Source organism: Rhinoraja longicauda, chromosome 34 (genome assembly GCF_053455715.1).
Source record: "Rhinoraja longicauda isolate Sanriku21f chromosome 34, sRhiLon1.1, whole genome shotgun sequence".
Lineage (NCBI taxonomy): Eukaryota > Metazoa > Chordata > Chondrichthyes > Rajiformes > Arhynchobatidae > Rhinoraja > Rhinoraja longicauda.
The window spans coordinates 20421550-20442976 of record NC_135986.1 but is presented as its reverse complement, the minus strand read 5'-3'; the positions used below and the strand labels follow the sequence as shown (position 1 = coordinate 20442976).

At 51.6% G+C, this 21427-nt stretch overlaps 1 protein-coding gene across 1 annotated transcript in view; it reads left to right on the top strand.

Annotated features, from left to right (window-relative positions):
* Window positions 1-21158, top strand: part of LOC144609337 (fermitin family homolog 3-like) — a 52298-nt gene extending 31140 nt beyond the window's left edge. Inside the window, 6 exon segments of the mRNA XM_078427763.1 lie at window positions 7149-7270; window positions 9753-9859; window positions 12589-12813; window positions 13978-14102; window positions 15406-15547; window positions 18677-21158. Of these exon segments, the coding sequence (XP_078283889.1) occupies window positions 7149-7270; window positions 9753-9859; window positions 12589-12813; window positions 13978-14102; window positions 15406-15547; window positions 18677-18856 (901 nt within the window). The 3' untranslated portion in view covers window positions 18857-21158.
* The last annotated feature ends 269 nt before the right edge of the window (window positions 21159-21427 follow it).

Genomic DNA, 21427 nt, shown 5'->3' with positions numbered 1-21427 from the left:
AAAAAAACTGCAGATGCTGTTTAAAATCAAAGGCGGACACAAAATGCTGGAGTAACTCAGCGGGTCAGGCACCATCTCTGGAGAGAAGGAATGGGTGACGTTTTGGGTCTGAAGAAGGGTCTCGACCCAAAACGTCACCCATTCCTTCTTTCCAGAGATGCTGCCTGTCCCGCTGAGTTACTCCAGCATTTTGTGTCTATCTTCGGTTTGAACCAGCATCTGCAGTTCCTTCCTACACATAACCAACAAAGTCGCACGTCTTTAGAGTGTGGGAGGAATACGAAGCTCCCGGTGAAACCCACGCGGGTCACGGGGAGAAACGGACAAACTCCGCGCAGGCAGCACCCGTAGTCAGGATTGAACACGGGTCTCTGGCCCTGAGAGGCAGCAACTCTACCCACTGCGCCACCGTGCCGCCCCGTAATGTAAAGGGTGGTGGTAGAGTAGGGTTGCCAACTGTCCCATATTAGGCCCGGACGCTGTAGGTTCGGACAGTGTAGGTCTGGTCTGTGTAGGCCGAGAGCCATCTAATGGAGGTTGCCTAGCAACCTGTCTCCAGGCCCAGGCAGCCGCCATTGTTGGAGCGGGAGCTCATGGCCGCTGGCTGGGTGAGGTCACGTGGGGCACGGGGCGGTGATGTCACCTTGTCCCTTATTTGGGAGTGAGATAGTTGGCAACCCCTATGGTGGAGGCAGATACGATAGTGTCTATCTTTGGTGTAAACCAGCCCTTTGCAGTTCCTTCCTACACATAAGGATTTGGTCGTGCAGCTGTGAGGTTGTTCCCTGTTCTCCCCTGACCTACCTCTTGCCTTTCCCCCTGCAGTACGATGTGGTGAGGATAAACCTGCTCTACGAACAGCTCGGTGGGCAGTCCTTCTCGAGGATATCGAGTGCACAGGAGGAGATGATGATGTTTGGAGCTCTGCAGGTAGGAGAGATAACAGAGTGAAGCTCCCTCCTCACTCGGGTTGCCAACTTTCTCACTCCCAAATACGGGACAAGGTGACGTCACTCCCCTGCGCCCCACGTGACCTCACCCAGCCAGCGGCCACGTGCTCCCGCTCCACCAATGGCGGCCGCCCGGGCCGGGAGGCGGGTTGCTAAGCAACCTCCGTTAGGCGGCGCCGGGGCCTCCGGGCCTACAGTGTCCGGGCCTACATCGGCCCCCCGGCCAAAAGCGCCCTCTGGGCCAACAGGGTCCGCGCCAACAGTGTCCGGGCCTACAGCGGCCCCCCGGCCAAAAGCGGCCCCCGGGCCTACAGTGTCCGGGCCAAAATAACCATATAACAATTACAGCTCGGAAACAGGCCCGTTCGGCCCTACCAATCTACGCCGACCACTTTCTCTGACCTAGTCTCATCTACCTGCTCTCAGACCATAACCCTCCAATCCCCTCCCATCCATATACCTATCCAATTTACTCTTAAATAATAAAATCGAGCCTGCCTCCACCACTTCCACCGGAAGCTCATTCCACACAGCCACCACCCTCTGAGTAAAGAAGTTACCCCTCATGTTACCCCTAAACTTTTGTCCCTTAATTCTGAAGTTATGTCCCCTTGTTGGAATCTTCCCCACTCTCAAAGGGAAAAGCCTACCCACGTCAACTCTGTCCCTCTTAAAATTTTAAAAACCTCTATCAAGTCCCCCTTCAACCTTCTATGCTCCAAATAATAAAGACCCAACCTGTTCAACCTCTCTCTGTAGCTTAAGTGCTGAAACCCAGGCAACATTCTAGTAAATCTCCTCTGTACCCTCTCCATTTTGTCGGCATCCTTCCTATAATTTGGCGACCAGAACTGCACACAGATTCGGCTTCACCAATGCCCTGTACAATTTCAACATTACATCCCAACTTCTATATTCGATGCTCTGATTTATAAAGGCAAGCATACCAAACGCCTTCTTCACCACATTAGCAAATTTGCAGATGATACTTAGTTGGGGGGTAGTGTGAATTGTGAGGAAGATGCAATAAGGCTGCAGGGTGACTTGGACAGGTTGTGTGAGTGGGCGGATACATGGCAGATGCAGTTTAATGTTGATAAGTGTGAGGTTATTCACTTTGGAAGTAAGAATAGAAAGGCAGATTATTATCTGAATGGTGTCATGTTAGGAGGGGGAGGAGTTCAACGAGATCTGGGTGTCCTAGTGCATCAGTCAATGAAAGGAAGCATGCAGGTACAGCAGGCAGTGAAGAAAGCCAATGGAATGTTGGCCTTCGTAACAAGAGGAGTTGAGTATAGGAGCAAAGAGGTCCTTCTACAGTTGTACCGGGCCCTGGTGAGACCGCACCTGGAGTACTGTGTGCAGTTTTGGTCTCCAAATTTGAGGAAGGATATTCTTGCTATGGAGGGCGTGCAGCGTAGGTTCACTAGGTTAATTCCCGGAATGGCGGGACTGTCGTATGTTGAAAGGCTGGAGCGATTGGGCTTGTATACACTGGAATTTAGAAGGATGAGGGGGGATCTTATTGAAACATATAAGATAATTAGGGGATTGGACACATTAGAGGCAGATAACATGTTCCCAATGTTGGGGGAGTCCAGAACAAGGGGCCACAGTTTGAGAATAAGGGGTAGGCCATTTAGAACGGAGATGAGGAAGAACTTTTTCAGTCAGAGGGTGGTGAAGGTGTGGAATTCTCTGCCTCAGAAGGCAGTGGAGGCCAGTTCGTTGGATGCTTTCAAGAGAGAGCTGGATAGAGCTCTTAAGGATAGCGGAGTGAGGGGGTATGGGGAGAAGGCAGGAACGGGGTACTGATTGAGAGTGATCAGCCATGATCGCATTGAATGGCGGTGCTGGCTCGAAGGGCTGAATGGCCTACTCCTGCACCTATTGTCTATTGTCTATTGTCTATCCACATGAGATTCCACCTTCAGGGAACAATGCACAGTTATTCCCAGATCCCTCTGTTCCACTGCATTCCTCAATTCCCTACCATTTACCCTGTATGTCCTATTTTTATTTGTCGCCCCCCGGGCCTACAGTGCCCGGGCCAAAAGCGCCCCCCCGGGCCAACAGTATCCAGGCCCGCAGTGTCCGGGCCTACAGTGTCCGGGCCTACAGCGCCCCCCCGGGCCTAATAGGGACAAGAGCCTGTGGAGAGATAGAGAACAATGAATGAAAGATATGCAAAAATGTAATGGCGGAAAAAAAACTGCAGATGCTGTGGAGAGAAGGAATGGGTGACGTTTCGGGCCATTGTTAGCTGTTTGTTGGGTCAAATGAGAAGCTGGTGCGAATTGGGTGGGGGAGGGACGGAGAGAGAGAGAGAGAGGGAATGCTGGGGCTACCTGAAGTGAGAGAAATCAATATTTGTACCACTAGGGTGTCGGCTGCCCAAGCGAAATGTGAGATGCTGTTCCTCCAATTTGTGTTTAGCCTCACTCTGACAGTGGAGGAGACAGGAAGGTCTGCGTGGGGAAATATACAATAGACAACAGACAATAGGTGCAGGAGTAGGCCATTCGGCCCTTCGAGCCAGCACCGCCATTCAATGTGATCATGGCTGATCATTCTCAATCAGTACCCCGTTCCTGCCCTCTCCCCATACCCCCTGACTCCGCTATCCTCAAGAGCTCTATCTAGTTCTCTCTTGAATGCATCCAGAGAATTGGCCTCCACTGCCTTCTGAGGCAGAGAATTCCACAGATTCACAACTCTCTGACTGAATCTGTGGAAGGAGGATTAAAGTGCCGGCAACCGGGCGATCGGGTGGGTTTAGGTTAATAATAATAATAATACACTACATTTGTATAGCGCTTTTCTAGACACTCAAAGACGCTTTACATGGTTAAGTAAGACATAAAAATAAGTAAATAAACGAACAGAAAAGGAAGAATAAGATGAAGCGACGGTCAGTGGTTGAAGGCAGTGTTGAACAGGTGAGACTTCAGTGATGTTTTGAATGTGTGATGTGTGGTTAAATTCTCTCTTGTTCTCTCGCAGTATCACATAAACAAACGATCCCAGTCTGGGGAGATCGAGGTCACGCAGAAAGACTACGGGTTGGATGAAGTGGAGGCTGCTCTCTCCACCCTGGAAGTGAAGTTGGAGGGATCGGACCCGAAGGATGTCCTGGTAAAGACACTGCCCTTATTTCCACAGTTCGATACGATGCGATGCGGCAGAACTTTATTTATCCCAGGAGGGAAATTAATCTGCAACAGTCATAAAACACCACAAGATACATGAAACATCGTAATAAAAATCATCGGAATCATAGAAAATAGGTGCAGGAGTAGGCCATTCGGCCCTTCGAGCCAGCACCGCCATTCAATGTGATCATGGCTGATCGTCCAAAATAAGTACCCCGTTCCTGCCTTCTCCCCATACCCCCTGACTCCGCTATCCTTAAGAGCTCTATCTAGCTCTCTCTTGAATGCATTCAGAGAATTGGCCTCCACTGTCTTCTGAGGCAGAGAATTCCACAGATTCACAACTCTCTGACTGAAAAGGTTTTTCCTCATCTCAGTTCTAAGTGGCCTACCCCTTATTCTTACACTGTGGCCCCTTGTTCTGGACTCCCCCAACATTGGGAACATGTTTCCTGCCTCGAACATGTCCAACCATTTAATAATCTTATACGTTTCGATAAGATCTCCTCTCATCCTTCTAAATTCCAGTGTATACAAGTCTAGTCGCTCCAGTCTTTCAACATACGACAGTCCCGCCATTCCGGGAATTAACCTGATGAACCTACGCTGCACGCCCTCAATAGCAAGAATATCCTTCCTCAAATTTGGAGACCAAAACTGCACACAGTACTCCAGGTGTGGTCTCACTAGGGCCCTGTACAACTGCAGAAGGACCTCTTTGCTCCTCTACTCAACTCCTCTTGTTATGAAGGCCAACATTGCATTGGCTTTCTTCACTGCCTGCTGTACCTGCATGCTTCCTTTCAGTGACTGATGCACCAGGACACCCAAATCTCGTTGTACGTCCCTTGACGATCATGGCTGATCGTCCAAAATCAGTACCCCGTTCCTGCTTTTTCCCCACATCCCGCCGATTTCGTGAGCCCTAATAGCTCTATCTAACTCTCTCTTGAATACATGGTGTGTATATGGTGTAAGAAAATAACTGCAGATGCTGGTGCAAATCGAACGTATCACAAAATGCCGGAGTAACTCAGCGGGTCAGGCGGCATCTCTGGAGAGAAGGAATGGGTGACCTTTCGGGTCGAGACCCTTCTTCAGACTTGTACCGTTTGATAGCCACAGGGAAGAAGGATCTCCTGTGGCGTTCTGTGCTACATCTTGGGGGTGCTTTTGGCCCGGACACTGTAGGCCCGGGCGGCGCTGTAGGCCCGGTCTGTTGCTGAAGGTGCTCCTCAGGTTGACCAGTGTTTCGCGGAGGGGAGGGAGCTGCATTGCAGCCGAGCTCCTCAGTTCGAGGAGCATCCTCCCCCTCCCAGGTTCGATCCTGACTACGGGTGCTGTCTATACGGAGTTAGCATGTTCCCCCTGTGACAGCGTAGGTTTTCCCCGGATGCTCCGGTTTCCTCACAAACTGTAAAATTGTCCCTAGTGTGTGTGGGATAGCGCTGGAGCGTGGGGTGAGCGCTGGTTGGCGAGGACTCGGTAGGCCGAATAGCCTGTTTCCTCGCTATATCTCTAAAGTGTAAAAGTGATGGGGAATGAAGGAAGGGGAGGGGAGGGGGGGCAGGGGAAGTTCTCCGGGAATGCAATGTAATTCTGACTGCCATCTTTTCAGGACAGCATCACCTCGATTCCCGAACTACGAGACAACATCAAGCTCTTCAGGTAAGCTGTCCGGCCTGGGCTGGGGGGGTGGGTAGGATTGCCAACTGTCCCGTATTAGCCGGGACATCCCGTATTTTGGGCTAAATTAGTTTGTCTCTTGTCCCGTATTTTGGGCTAAATTAGTTTGTCTCTTGTCCCGTATTAGGCCCGGACACTGTAGGCCCGGACACTAGCCCGGAGGCCGCTTTAGCCCCGGGCAGTTTAGGCCCGGGCGCCGCCGAACGGAGGTTGCATAGCAACCCACCTCCCGCCCCGACATTGGTGGAGCGGAAGCACGTGGCCGCTGGCTGGGTGAGGTCATGCGGGGCTGTGGGGCGGTGACCTCGCCTTGTCCCTTATTTGGGAGTGAGGAAGTTGGCAACCCTTGGTGTGGGAGACGAGCAATGGGTGACAAGGGTAACCTGTGGCCCTGGAACACCAACTGGAACAGAGAATATACTGGGGAGCATTGTGGACACTCCCATCGCCCCTGCACCCCAATCCCTGCCCGGTGACTTGTTCTGTCTCTAGGTCCCTCCATGGCCACTGCTCCTTCCCCATCTCGGTAAGCCCCTCCAGCCCCTACAACATTCCCTCTCTCTGTAATCCCCTCTGGCCCTTACACACCTCCCCATCTCTGTAACCCCCTCTGGCATCTACACCCCTCCCCATCTCTGTAACCCCCTCTGGCATCTACACTCCTCCCCATCTCTGTAACCCCCCTCTGGCTCCTACTCTTTTCGCTTCTGGTCCAACTGGAGACAATTTATACAAGCCAACTAATCGACAATCCCGCAAGCCTTTGGAACGTGGCAAGGAAACGGAGCCCACGTGGCCATGGGGAGAACGTGCGGACTCCGCAACTCCCGAGGTCAGGATGGAACCCGGGTCTCTGGCGCTGTGAGGCAGCGGCTCTACCCGCTGCGCCACCGTGCCCGATGACCCACAATGGCCTCCTGAGATGCAGTGAGGATCCAGGGGAGACAGCATCAGCCAAGTATCCGGGTGCATGGACAAGCAAGGGAGGAAGCAGGCAGGCAGATGTAATGCTCTTCATTGGGACAGAGTGGCTTGGACAGAGTGGATGTGGAGAGGATGTTTCCATTAGTGGGGGCGACTAGGACTGGAGGTCGCAGCCTCAGGATTAAAGGACGATGAGGAGGAATTTCTTTAGTCAAGAGGGTGGTGAATCTGTGGAATACTTTGCCAAGTCAGTGGATATTTTTACGGCAGAGATAGATAGATTCTGGATTGGAACGGGTGTCAGGGGCTGTGGGGAGAAGGCAGGAGAATGGGGTTGGGAGGGAGAGAGAGATCAGCCATGATTGAATGGCGGAGTAGACTTGATAGGCCGAATGGCCTAATTCTGCTCCTGTCCCTGATGACCTTATTTCCACAGGCCCAAGAAGCTAACGCTGAAAGCCTACAAGCAGTACTGGTGTATATTTAAAGAGATGTCCATATCCTGCTATAAAAATCAGGAAACCTTCGGGGAGCCAATTCACCAGATGAACCTCAAAGGTAAGCACCTCCAGGGTTAATCCCCGGGATGGCGGGACTGTCGTATTGGGAAAGATTGCAAAAACTGACAATAGACATAGGTGCAGGAGGAGGCCATTCGGCCCTTCGAGCCAGCACCGCCATTCAATGTGATCATGGCTGATCATTCTCAATCAGTACCCCGTTCCTGCCTTCTCCCCATACCCCCTGACTCCGCTATCCTTAAGAGCTCTATCTAGCTCTCTCTTGAATGCATTCAGAGAATTGGCCTCCACTGCCTTCTGAGGCAGAGAATTCCCCAGATTCACAACTTTCTGACTGAAAAAGTTTTTCCTCGTCTCAGTTCTAAATGGCCTACCCCTTATTCTTAAACTGTGGCCCCTTGACTGGGGCTTGTATTCACTGGCGTTTAGAAGGATGAGAGGGGATCTTACGGAGACGTATAAAATTATGAAAGGACTGGACAAGCTAGATACAGGAAAAATGTTCCCAATGTCGGGGGAGTCCAGAACCAGGGGCCACGCACGCAGTCGAAGAATAAAAGGGGAGGCCATTTAGAACTGAGGTAAAAAGAAACTTTTTCACCCAGAGAGTTGTGAATTTGTGGAATTAATTCTCTGCCACAGAAGGCAGTGGAGGCCAATTCACTGGATGAATTTAAAAGAGAGTTAGATAGAGCTCTAGGGGCTAGCGGAATCAAGGGATATGGGGAGAAGGCAGGCACGGGTTACTGATTGTGGATTAGCCATGATCACAATGAATGGCGGTGCTGGCTCGAAGGGCCAAATGGCCTCCTCCTGCACCTATTTTCTATGTTTCTATGATCTTTGAGGGCTTGACTCGGGTCCTTGACTTAAAGCAACGACCAAGAGAGCACACCAACGCCTCCACTTCCGTAGAAGGCTTAGGAAGTTTGGCATGTCCCCTCCAACTCTCGCCAACAGGTGCGCCATGGAAAGCATTTTTATCGGGATGTATCGCAGCACGGTTTGGGAACAGCTCCAAGAAACTAGCGAATTATGGACACAGCCCAGACAGACCATAACACACACCTACCTCCCTTCTATCGCCTCCATCTACATCTCACGCTGCCTCGGCAAGGCCAGCAGCATAATCAAGGACCAGTCTCACCCCCCCTCCCCCCCGGTCATTCCCTCTTCTCCCCTCTCCCATCGGGCAAAAGGAACAGAAGTGTGAAAGCGCACACCTCCAGATTCAGGGACAGTTTCTTCCCAGCTGTTATCAGGCATCTGACCGTCCCACCACAACCAGAGAGCAGTGCTGAACTACTATCTACATCGCGGCACGGTGGCGCAGCGGTAGAGTTGCTGCCTTACAGCGAATGCAGCGCCGGAGGCTCAGGTTCGATCCTGACTACGGGCGCCGTCTGTACGGAGTTTTGTACATTCTCTCCGTGACCTGCGTGGGTTTCCTCCGAGATCTTCGGTTTCCTCCCACACTCCAAAGACGTACAGGTTTGTAGGTTAATTGACTGGGTAAATGTAAAAATTGTCTCTAGTGGGTGTAGGATAGTGTTAGTGTGCGGGGATCGCTGGGCGGCGCGGACTCGGTAGGCCGAAGGGCCTGTTTCCGCGCTGTATCTCTAAATCTAAATCCTTGCTCGGACTTTGCTGGCTTTACCTTGCACTAAACGTTATTCCCTTATCATGTCTCTACGCACTTTAAATGGCTCGATTGCAATCGCGCGTGGTCTTTCCGCTGACTGGTTAGCACGCAACAAAAGCTTTTCACTGTACCTCGGTACACGTGACAATAAACTAGGCCAAACGGAGGCGAATGGGACTAGCTGAGATGGGGCATTTTGAACGAGTTGGGCCGAAGGTTCCTGTTTCTGTGCTGTATGACTTCGACTCTAGGGCAGGTGTTGTGGATTTGGTGATACTGAACAGTGAAAGGCCTGGATAGAGTGGACAACAAAATGCTGGAGTAACTCAGCGGGTCAGGCGGCATCTCGGGAGAGAAGGAATGGGTGACGTTTCGGGTCGAGACCCTTCTTCAGACTGATGTCAGGGGAGGGGGCGGGACAAAGATAGGATGTAGTGGGAGACAGGAAGACTGGTGGGAGAACTGGGAAGGGGGAGGCGATAGAGAGGGAAAGCAGGGACTATCAGAAGTTAGAGAAGTCAATGTTCATACCGCTGGGGTATAAACTGCCCAAGCGAAATATGAGGTGCTGTCCCTCCAATTTGCGCTGGGCCTCACTCCGGCAACGGAGGAGGCCCAGGACAGAAAGGTCAGACTGGGAGTGGGAGGGGGAGTTGAAGTGCTGAGCCACCGGGAGATCAGGTAGGTTAAGACGGACTGAGCGGAGGTGTTGAGTGAGACGATCGCCGAGCTTGCGCTTGGTCTCGCCGATGTGGGGAAGTTGACACCTGGAACAGCGGGTACAGTAGATGAGGCTGGAGGAGGTGCAGGTGAACCTGGATAGAGTGGATGTGGGGATCGCCACCATTTTCCCCCCACCTTTGTTTCCTCTCGGCAGGTTGTGAGGTTGCTCCCGACGTGAACATTGGCGCCCAGAAGTTCTGCATCAAGCTGTTGATCCCGGCTCCGGAAGGGATGAACGAAGTGATCTTCCGCTGTGAGAACGTGAGTGGTGGGAGTCGAGAGTGTATTATCATCACTGAATGCCCGAGTAACTCGGCGGGTCAGGCAGCATCTCTGGAGAATAGGGAATAGGTGACGTTTTGGGTCGAGACCCTTCTTCAGACTGTCCCGCTGAGTTCCTCCAGCTTTTAATCTCCAGATAGGTCCACAAACCTCGATAGACACAAAAAAGCTGGAGGAACTCAGCGGGACAGACGGCATCTCTGGAGACAAGGAATGGGTGACATTTTGGGTCGAGACCCTTCTTCAGACTGAGAGTCAGGCGGTTGATCACATTGAAGGTATTTATTCACAAAATGCTGGAGTAACTCAGTAGGTCAGGCAGCATCTCGGGAGAGAAGGAATGGGCGACGTTTCGGGTCGAGACCCTTCTTCAGGTCTGAAGAAGGGTCTCGACCCGAAACGTCACCCATTCCTCTCCCGAGATGCTGCCTGACCTGCTGAGTTACTCCAGCATTTTGTGAATAAATACCTTCGATTTGTACCAGCATCTGCAGTTATCTTCTTATACTCATGATCACATTGAATGGCGGTGCTGGCTCAAAGGCCCGAATGGCCTCCTCCTGCACCTATTGTCTATTGTCTATTGTCTATTGTCTATTGAAAGGGAAATGAGAGATGTAGATGGCGATGGAACAAATGGATGAAAGATATGCAAAAAAAGTCACGATGATAAAGGAAACAGGCCATTGTTAGTTGTGGGGCTAGGTGAAAACGAGTTACAGACAATGAGACTCAACAAGAAGCTAGTCCAACGACGTGGGTGGGGGAAGGACGGAGAGGGAGGGGATGCACGGGTTACTTGAAGTTAGAGAAATCGATGTTTATACCGCTGGGGTGTAAGCTAGCCAAGCAAAATACGAGGTGCTGTTCTTCCAATTTGAGCTGGGCCTCACTCTGACAGTGGAAGAGGCCCAGGACAGAAAGGTCAGTGTGGGTGTGGATCGGGGAATTAAAACATTTGGCACCTGGGATTATTGACATATGTCCCAAAAAAGAAATATGAGTATAGAAGTTGGGAGGTCATGTTGCAGTTATACAAGACATCGGTGAGGCCACTTTTGTTCAGTTCTGGGCACCATGTTGTAGGAAAGATGTTGGCAAGCTGGAAAGGGTGTGGAGAAGATTTACGAGGATGTTTGCCAGGACTAGAGGGTCTGAGCTATCGGGAGAGGTTGAGCAGGCTGGGTCTCTATACCTTTGAGCTCGCGAGGATGATGGGTGATCTTATAGAGGTGTATAAAATCATGAGAGGAATAGATCGGATAGACGTACAGAGTCTCTTGCCTCTGGTAGGGGAATCAAGGACCAGACGTCGTAGGTTTAAGGCAAAGGGGAAAAGATTTAATGGGAATCTGAGGGGTAACTTATTCACACAGAGGGTGGTGGGTGTATGGATCAAGCTGCCAGAGGAGGTAGTTGAGGCTGGGACTATCCCAACGTTTAAGAAACAGTTAGGCAAGTTCAATGGCGCAGCAGTAGAGTTGCTGCCTTACATCGCCAGAGTCCCGGGTTCAATCCTGACTACGGGTGCTGTCTGTACAGAGTTTGTACGTTCTCCCCGTGACCGCGTGGGTTTCCTCTGGGTGCTCTCGTTTCCTCCCACATTCTAAAGACGTGCAGGTCTGTAGATTAATTGGCTTTGGTAAAGATTGTCAATTGTTCCTGGTGTGTAGGATAGTGCTAGTGTACAGGGATCGCTGGTCGGCGCAGTCACGGTGGGCCGAAGGGCCTGTTTATGCACTGTATCTACAAACTAAACTAAACTAGACTTAGCCAGTATTAAACTAAGCAAGGCACAAAATGCTGGAGTAACTCAGCGGGACAGGCAGCATCTCTGGAGAGAAGGAATGGGTGACGTTTCAGGGCGAGGTCCTTCTTCGGACAAGTAGCCCTTGGTTTGCCTCTCTCTCCATCCCTCCCCCATCCTAGTTCTCCGACCAGTTTGACTGTCCTCCTCATTACATTTTATATTTGTCTGCTTCATTGTCAACTTCCCCAAGCTGAACAATGATCCTGTCAAGGAGATATGGACGGGTAAGGTGTGAAAACGAGACATCAAAATGTAGGAATCAATCTGAAGAAACATCACCCATTCCTTCTCTCCCGAGATGCTGCCTGTCCCACTGAGTTACTCCATACAGTTTTGGTCTCCTAATCTGAGGAATGACATTCTTGCCATAGAGGGAGTACAGAGAAGGTTCACCAGATTGATTCCTGGGATGGCAGGACTTTCATATGAAGAAAGACTGGATAGACTCGGCTTGTACTCGCTGGAATTTAGAAGATTGAGGGGGGATCTTATAGAAACTTACAAAATTCTTAAGGGGTTGGAGAGGCTAGATGCAGGAAGGTTGTTCCCGATGTTGGGGAAGTCCAGAACAAGGGGTCACAGTTTAAGGATAAGGGGGAAGTCTTTTAGGACCGATATGAGAACGTTTTTTTTCACACAGAGAGTGGTGAATCTGTGGAATTCTCTGCCACAGAAGGTAGTTGAGGCCAGTTCATTGGCTATATTTAAGAGGGAGTTAGATGTGGCCCTTGTGGCTAAAGGGATCAGGGGGTATGGAGAGAAGGCAGGTACGGGATACTGAGTTGGATGATCAGCCATGATCATATTGAATGGCGGTGCGTGCAGGCTCGAAGGGCCGAATGGCCTACTACCTATGTTTCTATGATGTCTTGTGAATGCGGCGTTTGTGTTGGTGTAGGAGGAGCAGTACGCCAAGTGGATGGCAGCCTGCAGGCTGGCGGCCAAGAGCAAGACCATGGCGGACAGCTCGTACCACAGTGAGGTGCAGAACATCCGCTCCTTCCTCACCATGCAGAGGTCCAACTCCAAGCCCCAGGCTGCCGCGGCCGAGGCGGGCAGGGAGGACATCAACACCAAGTCGCTCGTCTCCCACCGATACCACAAGAAGTACAAGATCAAACAGGTGCAGCTCCCCGGGGGCGTGGGGCCTGCCCGTCTGTCTTTGAGACCCCCTCTCCTGGGCTAATGTCTCGTGTATGAAAACCCCCTCCCTGGGGTGGAGTCATTGACTGCGAATCCCTGGGGTGGGGGTCAGCCTTGGATGACCCTGCTAGGGTGGCCAACCTCCTCACTCCCAAATATGGGACAAAGGGTGACGTCGCTGCCCCACGACACCTCACCCAGCCAGCGGCCACGTGCTCCCGCTCCACCAATGGCTGCCGCCATTGGTGGAGCGGGAGCACGTGGGCCGCTGGCTGGGTGAGGTCAGGTGGGGCGCGGGGCGGCGACGTCACCCTTTGTCCCGTATTTGGGAGTGAGGAAGTTGGCAACCCTACTAATACGGTCCCGTACGAGACGAACAAATTTAGCCCAAAATACGGGATGTCCCGGCTAACACGGGACAGTTGGTGACCCTACTCCCTGGGCTATCTGCAACTGAACCCCCTCTCTTGGGTGCGGTCTGTCTGTGTCTCGTACTCCCTGGGGTGGGGTCTGTCTGTGTCTCATGCCCTGCACTAGGACGGGGGGGGGGGGGGGGGGGGGATAGGGGTTGGAGAATGTGAATGAGATTCAGGGCCAGGTTTGGAGACCTTTGTCTGCCCTCTGTGTTACCCCCCCCCTTCCCCTCTCCCTCTGTCCCTCTGTCCCTCTCCCCCCCCCCCTCTCCCTCTCCCCCCCTCTTCCTCACCCCCTCTCCCTCTCCCCCCCTCTCCCTCTCCCCCCTCCCTCTCTCCCTCCCTGTCTCCCCCTCCCTCTCTCCCTCTCTCCCTCTCTCCCTCTCTCCCTCTCTCTCCCTCTCTCCCTCTCTCCCTCTCTCCCTCTCTCCCTCTCTCCCTCTCTCCCTCTCTCCCTCTCCCCCTCTCCCCCTCTCACTCTCTCCCTCCCTTTCTCTCCCTCTCACTTTCTCCCCCCCACCCCCATTTGGTGAGACAGTGTGTATACCCTCCCTCACCCATGGGTCCCTCTGATGGAGCCACACGTTTAACAGGAGATTCTGAGCCCCATGGCCATTTGAGCTTCTGGACACCCGGTGGTCTGATTTTAAGGGGAGACCCTCGGTTGACCGAGGGGAGGGGGGGGGGAGGTCGTCCTTCTGTGATAACCTCTGGCCTGTGACCTCTTGCAGTTAACCCCTCGCATCCTGGAGGCCTACCAGAACATTGACCAACTCTCGCTCATGGAGACCAAGATGAAGTTCATCCAGGCTTGGCAATCTCTGCCCGAGTTCGGCTTGGCGTACTTTGTAGTGAGGTGAGGGTCGGCCATGTTGGTTGCTGTATCTCTGTGCTTCTAAACTAAAGGTTTACCAAAATGATAGAAATAATCCTATATGGGACCGCCCTTGTCCTATATTAGGCCTGGGGGATGCTGTAGGCCCAGACGCTGTAGTCCCGGACGCTGTAGGCCCGGACGCTGTAGGCCCGGCCGCTGTAGGCCCGGACCCTGTAGGCCCGGACCCTGTAGGCCCGGACGCTGTAGGCCCGGACGCTGTAGGCCCGGACGCTGTAGGCCCGGACGCTGTAGGCCCGGACGCTGTAGGCCCCGGACGCTGTAGGCCCGGGCGCTGTAGGCCCTGACGTTGTAGGTCCCGACAGTTTATGTCCCGACACTCTAGGTTTCTGACATTTTAGCTCTGGACAGTCTAGGTCTGGAGGCCCGGGCGCCGCCTAACGGAGGTTGCGAGGCATCCCGGCCCGGGCAGCCGCCATTAGTGGAGCAGGAGCACTTGGCCGCTGGCTGGGTGAGGTCACGTGGGGCGCGGGGCGGTGACGTCACCTTGTCCCATATTTGGGAGTGAGATAGTTGGCAACCCCTAACTAGCATAGATGGGCCATCTTGGTCCACACGGAAGAGTTGGGCCGAAGGGGGATTCCGTGCTGAGGGGACTGTGTTTGGTGGAATGGTTTAGGATGAAACTGCGGATGCTGGCTGATACCAGTCGCCCCAATGGTCGGCACGGTGGCTCAGCGGTAGAGTTGCTGCCTTACAGCGAATGCAGCGCCGGAGACTCAGGTTCGATCTTGACTACGGGCGCCGTCTGTACGGAGTTTGTACGTTCTCCCCGTGGCCTGCGTGGGTTTTCTCCGAGATCTTCGGTTTCCTCCCACACTCCAAAGACGTACAGGTTTGTAGGTTAATTGACTGGGTAAAATGTAAAAATTGTCCCTAGTGTGTGTAGGATAGTGTCAATGTGCGGGGATCGCTGGGCGGCGCGGACTCGGTGGGCCGAAGGGCCTGTTTTCGCGCTGTATCTCTAAATCTAAATACCGAAGAAAGACACAGAATGCTAGAGTAACTCAGCGGCTCAGGCAGCATCTCTGGAGAGAAGGAATGGGGTGATGTTTTGGGTCGAGACCCTTACTTTGGACTGAGAGTCAGACTAGAGACGTGTGGAAGGAGGGTAAGGTGTGAAAAGGACAGATCAAAGCAGACGAAAGGTAGAAAGGTCACCTATTCCTTCTCTCCAAAGAGGCTGCCTGACCCGTTGAGTTGCTCCAGCAGTTTGTGTGGATCTGCGGTGGTTCTGACTCTCTCTCTGCTCTCTGCCTGGCAGGTTCAAAGGCTGCAAGAAGGAGGAGGTGTTGGGCATTGCGCCCAATCGACTGATCCGCATTGATCTCGGTGTGGGCGACGTGGTGAAGACCTGGAGGTTCAACAACATGAGGCAGTGGAACGTCAACTGGGACATCCGGCAGGTAGGGGGAGCTGGAGATGGGCTGGTGTGGGGGATTGGGGGTGGGGGGGACTCTGGGGAATGGGGCAGGGCTAGGGTTGCCAACTTCCTCACTCCCAAATACAGGACAAAGGGTGACGTCACCGCCCCGCGCCCCACGTGACCTCACCCAGCCAGCGGCCACGTGGCCGCTGGCTGGGTGAGGTCACGTGGTGACGTCACCCTCTGTCCCTCCTTTGGGAGTGAGGTAGTTGGCAACCCTACTAACACGGGACAAGGGCGGTCGCGTATGGGACAAACGAATTTTGCCCACCATACGGGATATCCCGGCTGATACGGGACAGTTGGCAACCCTAGGCAGGGCCCCGATGCTGGGGAACAGAGTTCCAGCGCTTAAACCCAGCACAGACGGTGAAGGAAGGATGATTCAGTACTGGGCCACATGGTGCCGCAGCAATAGAGTTGCTGCTTTACAGCGATCCTGACTACGGGCGCCGTCTGTACGGAGTTTGTACGTTCTCCCCGTGATCTGCGTGTGTTTTCTCCGAGATCTTCGATTTCCTCCCACACTCCAAAGACGTGCAGGTTTGTAGGCTAATGGGCTTGGTATAAGTGTAAATTCTCCCTCGTGCGTTAGTGTGCGGGGATCGCTGGTCAGTGCTGACTCAATAGACAATAGGTGCAGGAGGCCATTCGGCCCTTCGGGCCAGCACCGCCATTCAATGTGATCATAGCTGATCATACTCAATTAGTACCCCGTTCCTGCCTTCTCCCCATACCCCCTGACTCCGCTATCCTTAAGAGCTCTATCTAGCTCTCTCTTGAATGCATTCAGAGAATTGGCCTTCACTGCCTTCTGAGGCAGAGAATTCCACAGATTCACAACTTTCTGACTGAAAAAGTTTTTCCTCATCTCAGTTCTAAATGGCCAACCCCTTATTCTTAAACTGTGGCCCCTTGTTCTGGACTCCCCCAAAATTGGGAACATGTTTCCTGCCTCTAACGTGTCCAACCCGTTAATAATCTTATACATTTCGATAAGATCTCCTCTCATCCTTCTAAATTCCAATGTATACAAGCCTAGTCGCTCCAGTCTTTCAACATATGATAGTCCCGCCATTCCGGGAATTAACCTAGTAAACCTACGCTGCACGCCCTCAATAGCAAGAATATCCTTCCTCAAATTTGGAGACCAAAACTGCACACAGTACTCCAGGTGCGGTCTCACTAGGGCCCTGTACAACCGCAGAAGGACCTCTTTGCTCCTATACTCAACTCCTCTTGTTATGAAGGCCAACATTCCATTGGCTTTCTTCACTGCCTGCTGTACCTGCATGCTTCCTTTCAGTGACTGATGCACTAGGACACCCAGATCTCGTTGTATGTCCCCTTTTCCTAACTTGACACCATTCAGATAATACTCTGCCTTCCTATTCTTACCACCAAAGTGGATAACCTCACACTTATCCACATTAAAGTGCATCTGCCATGCATCCGCCCACTCACACAACCTGTCCAAGTCACCCTGCAACCTCATAGCATCTTCCTCACAGTTCACACTGCCACCCAGCTTTGTATCATCTGCAAATTTGCTAATGGTACTTTTAACCCCTTCATCCAAGTCACGGTGGGCCAAAGGGCCCATTTCCACGCTCTATCTCGAAACTAAAAGAAACTTTAGTTTAGTTTACTGTCGCTTGTACCGAGGTACCGTGAAAAGCTTTTGTTGCGTGCCAACCAGTCAGTGGAAAGACCACACACGATTACAATTGAGCCCTCTGCAGTACCCAATAAAGGGAATAACGTTTAGTGGAAGATAAAGTCCAGTGAAGGACTTTACTTTTTTATCACAGGGTAAATTTTTACAAAAAGGGAGGCGGGCGTACAGAATGAGCTGCCGGAGGAGGTTGTTGAGGCAGATACTATTGCAGCGTTTAAGAAACATTTAGAAAGGTACAGTGAAAGGCTTTTGTTGTGTGCGAACCAGTCGATGGAAAGACAATGCATGATTAAATTCGAGGCAGTTCGTGGATCGGACAGGTTTGGCGGGACACGGGCCAAACGCAGGCAGGTGGGACTGGTGTAGATGGGGCATGTTGGTCGGTGTGGGCAGGTGGGACTAGTGTAGATGGGGCATGTTGGTCGGTGTGGGCAGGTGGGACTAGTGTAGATGGGGCATGTTGGTCGGTGTGGGCAGGTGGGACTGGTGTAGATGGGGCATGTTGGTCGGTGTGAGCAAGTCGGGCCGAGGGGCCTGTTTCCACGCTCTGATTCTATCCTCAAAACGCGGTTAGATTTTCCCTTGTTCCCTTGCAGTACCACATAAACCCGTAACCCCTGCCCCGTGACTCGAGCTCAGTTTAGTTTATTGCCGCGTGTACAGTGAAAAGCTTTTTTTGTTGCGTGCTAGCCAAAATCTAAGTCTAACCCGTAGGAAGGAACTGTCTGAAGAAGGGTCTCGACCGGAAGCGTCACCCATTCCTTCTCTCCAGAGATAATAGACAATAGACAACAGGTGCAGGAGGAGGCCGTTCGGCCCTTCGAGCCAGCACCGCCATTCAATATGATCACGGCTGATCATTCTCAATCAGTACCCCGTTCCTGCCTTCTCCCCATACCCCCTGACTCCGCTATCCTTAAGAGCTCTATCTAGCTCTCCCTTGAATGCATTCAGAGAATTGGCCTCCACTGCCTTCTGAGGCAGAGAATTCCACAGATTCACAACTCTCTGACTGAAAAAGTTCTTCCTCATCTCAGTTCTAAATGGCCTACCCCTTATTCTTAAACTGTGTGGCCCCTTGTTCTGGACTCCCCCAACATTGGGAACATGTTTCCTGCCTCTAACGTGTCCAACCACTTAATAATCTTATACGTTTCGATAAGATCCCCTCTCATCCTTCTAAATTCCAGTGTATACAAGCCTAGTCGCTCCAGTCTTTCAACATATGATAGTCCCGCCATTCCGGGAATTAAACTAGTAAACCTACGCTGCACACCCTCAATAGCAAGAATATCCTTCCTCAAATTTGGAGACCAAAACTGCACACAGTACTCCAGGTGCGGTCTCACTAGGGCCCTGTACAACTGCAGAAGGACCTCTTTGCTCCCGCTGATTTTGTGCCTGTCTAAGTCTCGGTCGTTGCGCCCTCAGGTTGCCATCGAGTTTGATGAGAACATCAACATTGCCTTCAGCTGCCTGACGGCGGACTGCAAGATCGTCCACGAGTACATCGGAGGCTACATCTTCCTGTCGACCCGTGGCAAAGATCAGAGCGATACCCTGAACGAAGAACTCTTCCACAAACTAACTGGGGGGCACGAGGCGCTCTGAACTGCTCTCCCATCGAAGATCGCAAGGAAGCACAGAGAACGCACCGAGTATCGGGCAGAGCGGAAAAAAACGCGGACAATAGTTTCCTTTCAACTTTGAATGCTAACTAAATTAATCCCACTAATCCAGAAACTGCACAGCACACTGCTTTGGAGGCCGAGAGAGAGAGATGGCCTGTGCTTTGATGTTTCTGTACACCAGAGGGTGTTTCTGATGTTTTTTTGATACCACTGTAAAGGGAGGTTCTCTGTCTCAGACCAGTCGTAAGGAACAGGAGCAGAATTAGGCCAGTCGGCCCATCGAGTCTACTCCGCCATTCAATCATGGCTGATCTATCTCTCCCTCCTAACCCCATTCTCCTGCCTTCTCCCCAGAACCTCTGACACCCGTACTAATCAAGAATCCTGCACCTCTGCCACCCGTACTAATCAAGAATCCTGTCTATCTCTGCCTTAAAAATATCCACTGACTTGTGGCCTCCACAGCCTCCTGTGGCAAAGAATTCCACAGATTCACCACCCTCGGACAATAAAGAAATTTCTCCTCGTCTCCTTCTTAAAAGAGCATCCTTTAATTCTGAGGCTGTGCCCTCTGGTCCTAGACTCTCGCACTAGTGGGAACATTTACTATGGAATGTGGAAATAGTCAGGTGGGATGATTTCACGGACTGAACTGAAGATTTAATACCAGCCCTCTTTCCCTCAGGCCTCCAAACATTAAACCCCATTCTGGATACTTGACCGTTTGTCTGCCTCGTTCTCACCTTCCCCTTCGCCAACAGTGAACCGTTCTACATTTCCTTCATCGTCGTCTGCTTTGATCTGTCGTTTTTGCACCTTGTATTCCCTAACTTACTTCAGTTTAGTTCATTGTCACGTGTGACAAAGGTACAGTGAAAAGCTTTTGCTGCGTGCCCTCCAGTCAGTGGAAAGACTGTAATGTCCTACTCCTGCACCTATTGTCTATTCAATCATGTCTGATCCCATTTCCGTGCCTGTGGTAAAGTGCAGAAACAGGTTTGTAGGCTAATTTCAACTTCGGTGAAACCTGTAAACTGTCCCCTAGTGTGTGTAGGATGGTACTGGTGTACAAGATGATTCGCTGGTCGGCGCGGACTCGGTGGGCAGAAAGAAGGGCTTGGTTTTTGCGCTGTAAAGTCGAAAGAGGAGGGATTTGAGGAGAGGGGGAGGTGGGATGTCTCACCTGGTGGAGAATCTCTACACGGTTGTCCTGTCGTTGGCTGCCATCACCGATCACTGCTGCCCCACTTGTCTCCTCCCACATCGGTTTCTCGATCCTGGGAAAGGGAGATTTGTGCCCGCGGGGAAAGCCTGCAGAGACGTGGTCGAGGAGAGACGTGTGAACAATATTAATAAATACAACACACACCTGTGTCCACACTGTACCACTCTATGACACACACTTCCTACGAGTGTAGATAAAGGGAATCGGACGACGTTATACACACCATTTTTTAAAATCAAAAATAATTTATTCAATTATGATTAAAAAATATAATATTTACAGACCAAAAATCATTGGTAACACACACAATACAAATTCACCAAATTATCTAATCACTCAATTTTCAAATAGCTATGTCGCCATCCTTGTTATGGAAACATTCCACCCCTCCCCCCGCAGATGCCCAGCGGTCCCGGAAATCCCCAAGGGTTCCCGTGGACAGCGCGTGGACCCTCTCTCGTGCCACCCGGGCGCGGACGGACGTGACCCCGGATAAGGGGCAGGCAGCCGGCTCGGGCAGAGCCCTCTTCCGTCTGGCGCCGTGACACACGGATGGCCAGCTTGGCCAGGCCCAGGAGCAACCCAACCTCGTTTCTGCCCTCTCCCCTGACGTTATACACACCGTAACACAAGTCCGCGTACCAAGTCAAGTTTATTTGTCACATGCACATACACGATGTGCAGTGAAATGAAAGTGGCAATGCCTGCGGATTGTGCACAAAAAAGAATTACAGTTACAGCATATAAATAAAGTTACTATAGTGTAGACAAAAAATTAGTCTCTGGAGTTATAAAAGTTGACAGTCCTGATGGCCTGTGGGAAGGAACTCCGTATCATCCTCTCCGTTTTCACAGCGTGACAGCGCAGGCGTGTATTAAGCAATGCGAGTTAAATTTTTAATTTTATGTCCGTCTATTTACTTCTTTTTTTACACACATGCATTCCGTGACGATCTCACGTTGTTTGGTTATGATTTATGAATTTTGTAAGGGCAAATCTCAATGAACTAATCAGCCGTAACGTGAGAGGGTTACCTGTCATTAGTTATATTTAAGCAATAAACTTCTTTTCTCTCTGAATTTTAGGGTTGTGCGTCTGTGAAATGTGTAGAGAATGTAAGAGCGAAACACAATGTGTTAGGGTGTCATGGTGGCACAGCGGTAGAGCTGCTGCCTCTCAGTGCTGTCAGTACGGAGTTTGCACGTTCTCCCCGTGACCTGCACGGGTTCTCACCGGGTGCTCTGGCTTCCTCCGACACTCCAAAGACGTACAGGTTTGTAGGTTAATTGGATTTGGTAAAATTATAAATTGTCCTTAGAGTGTAA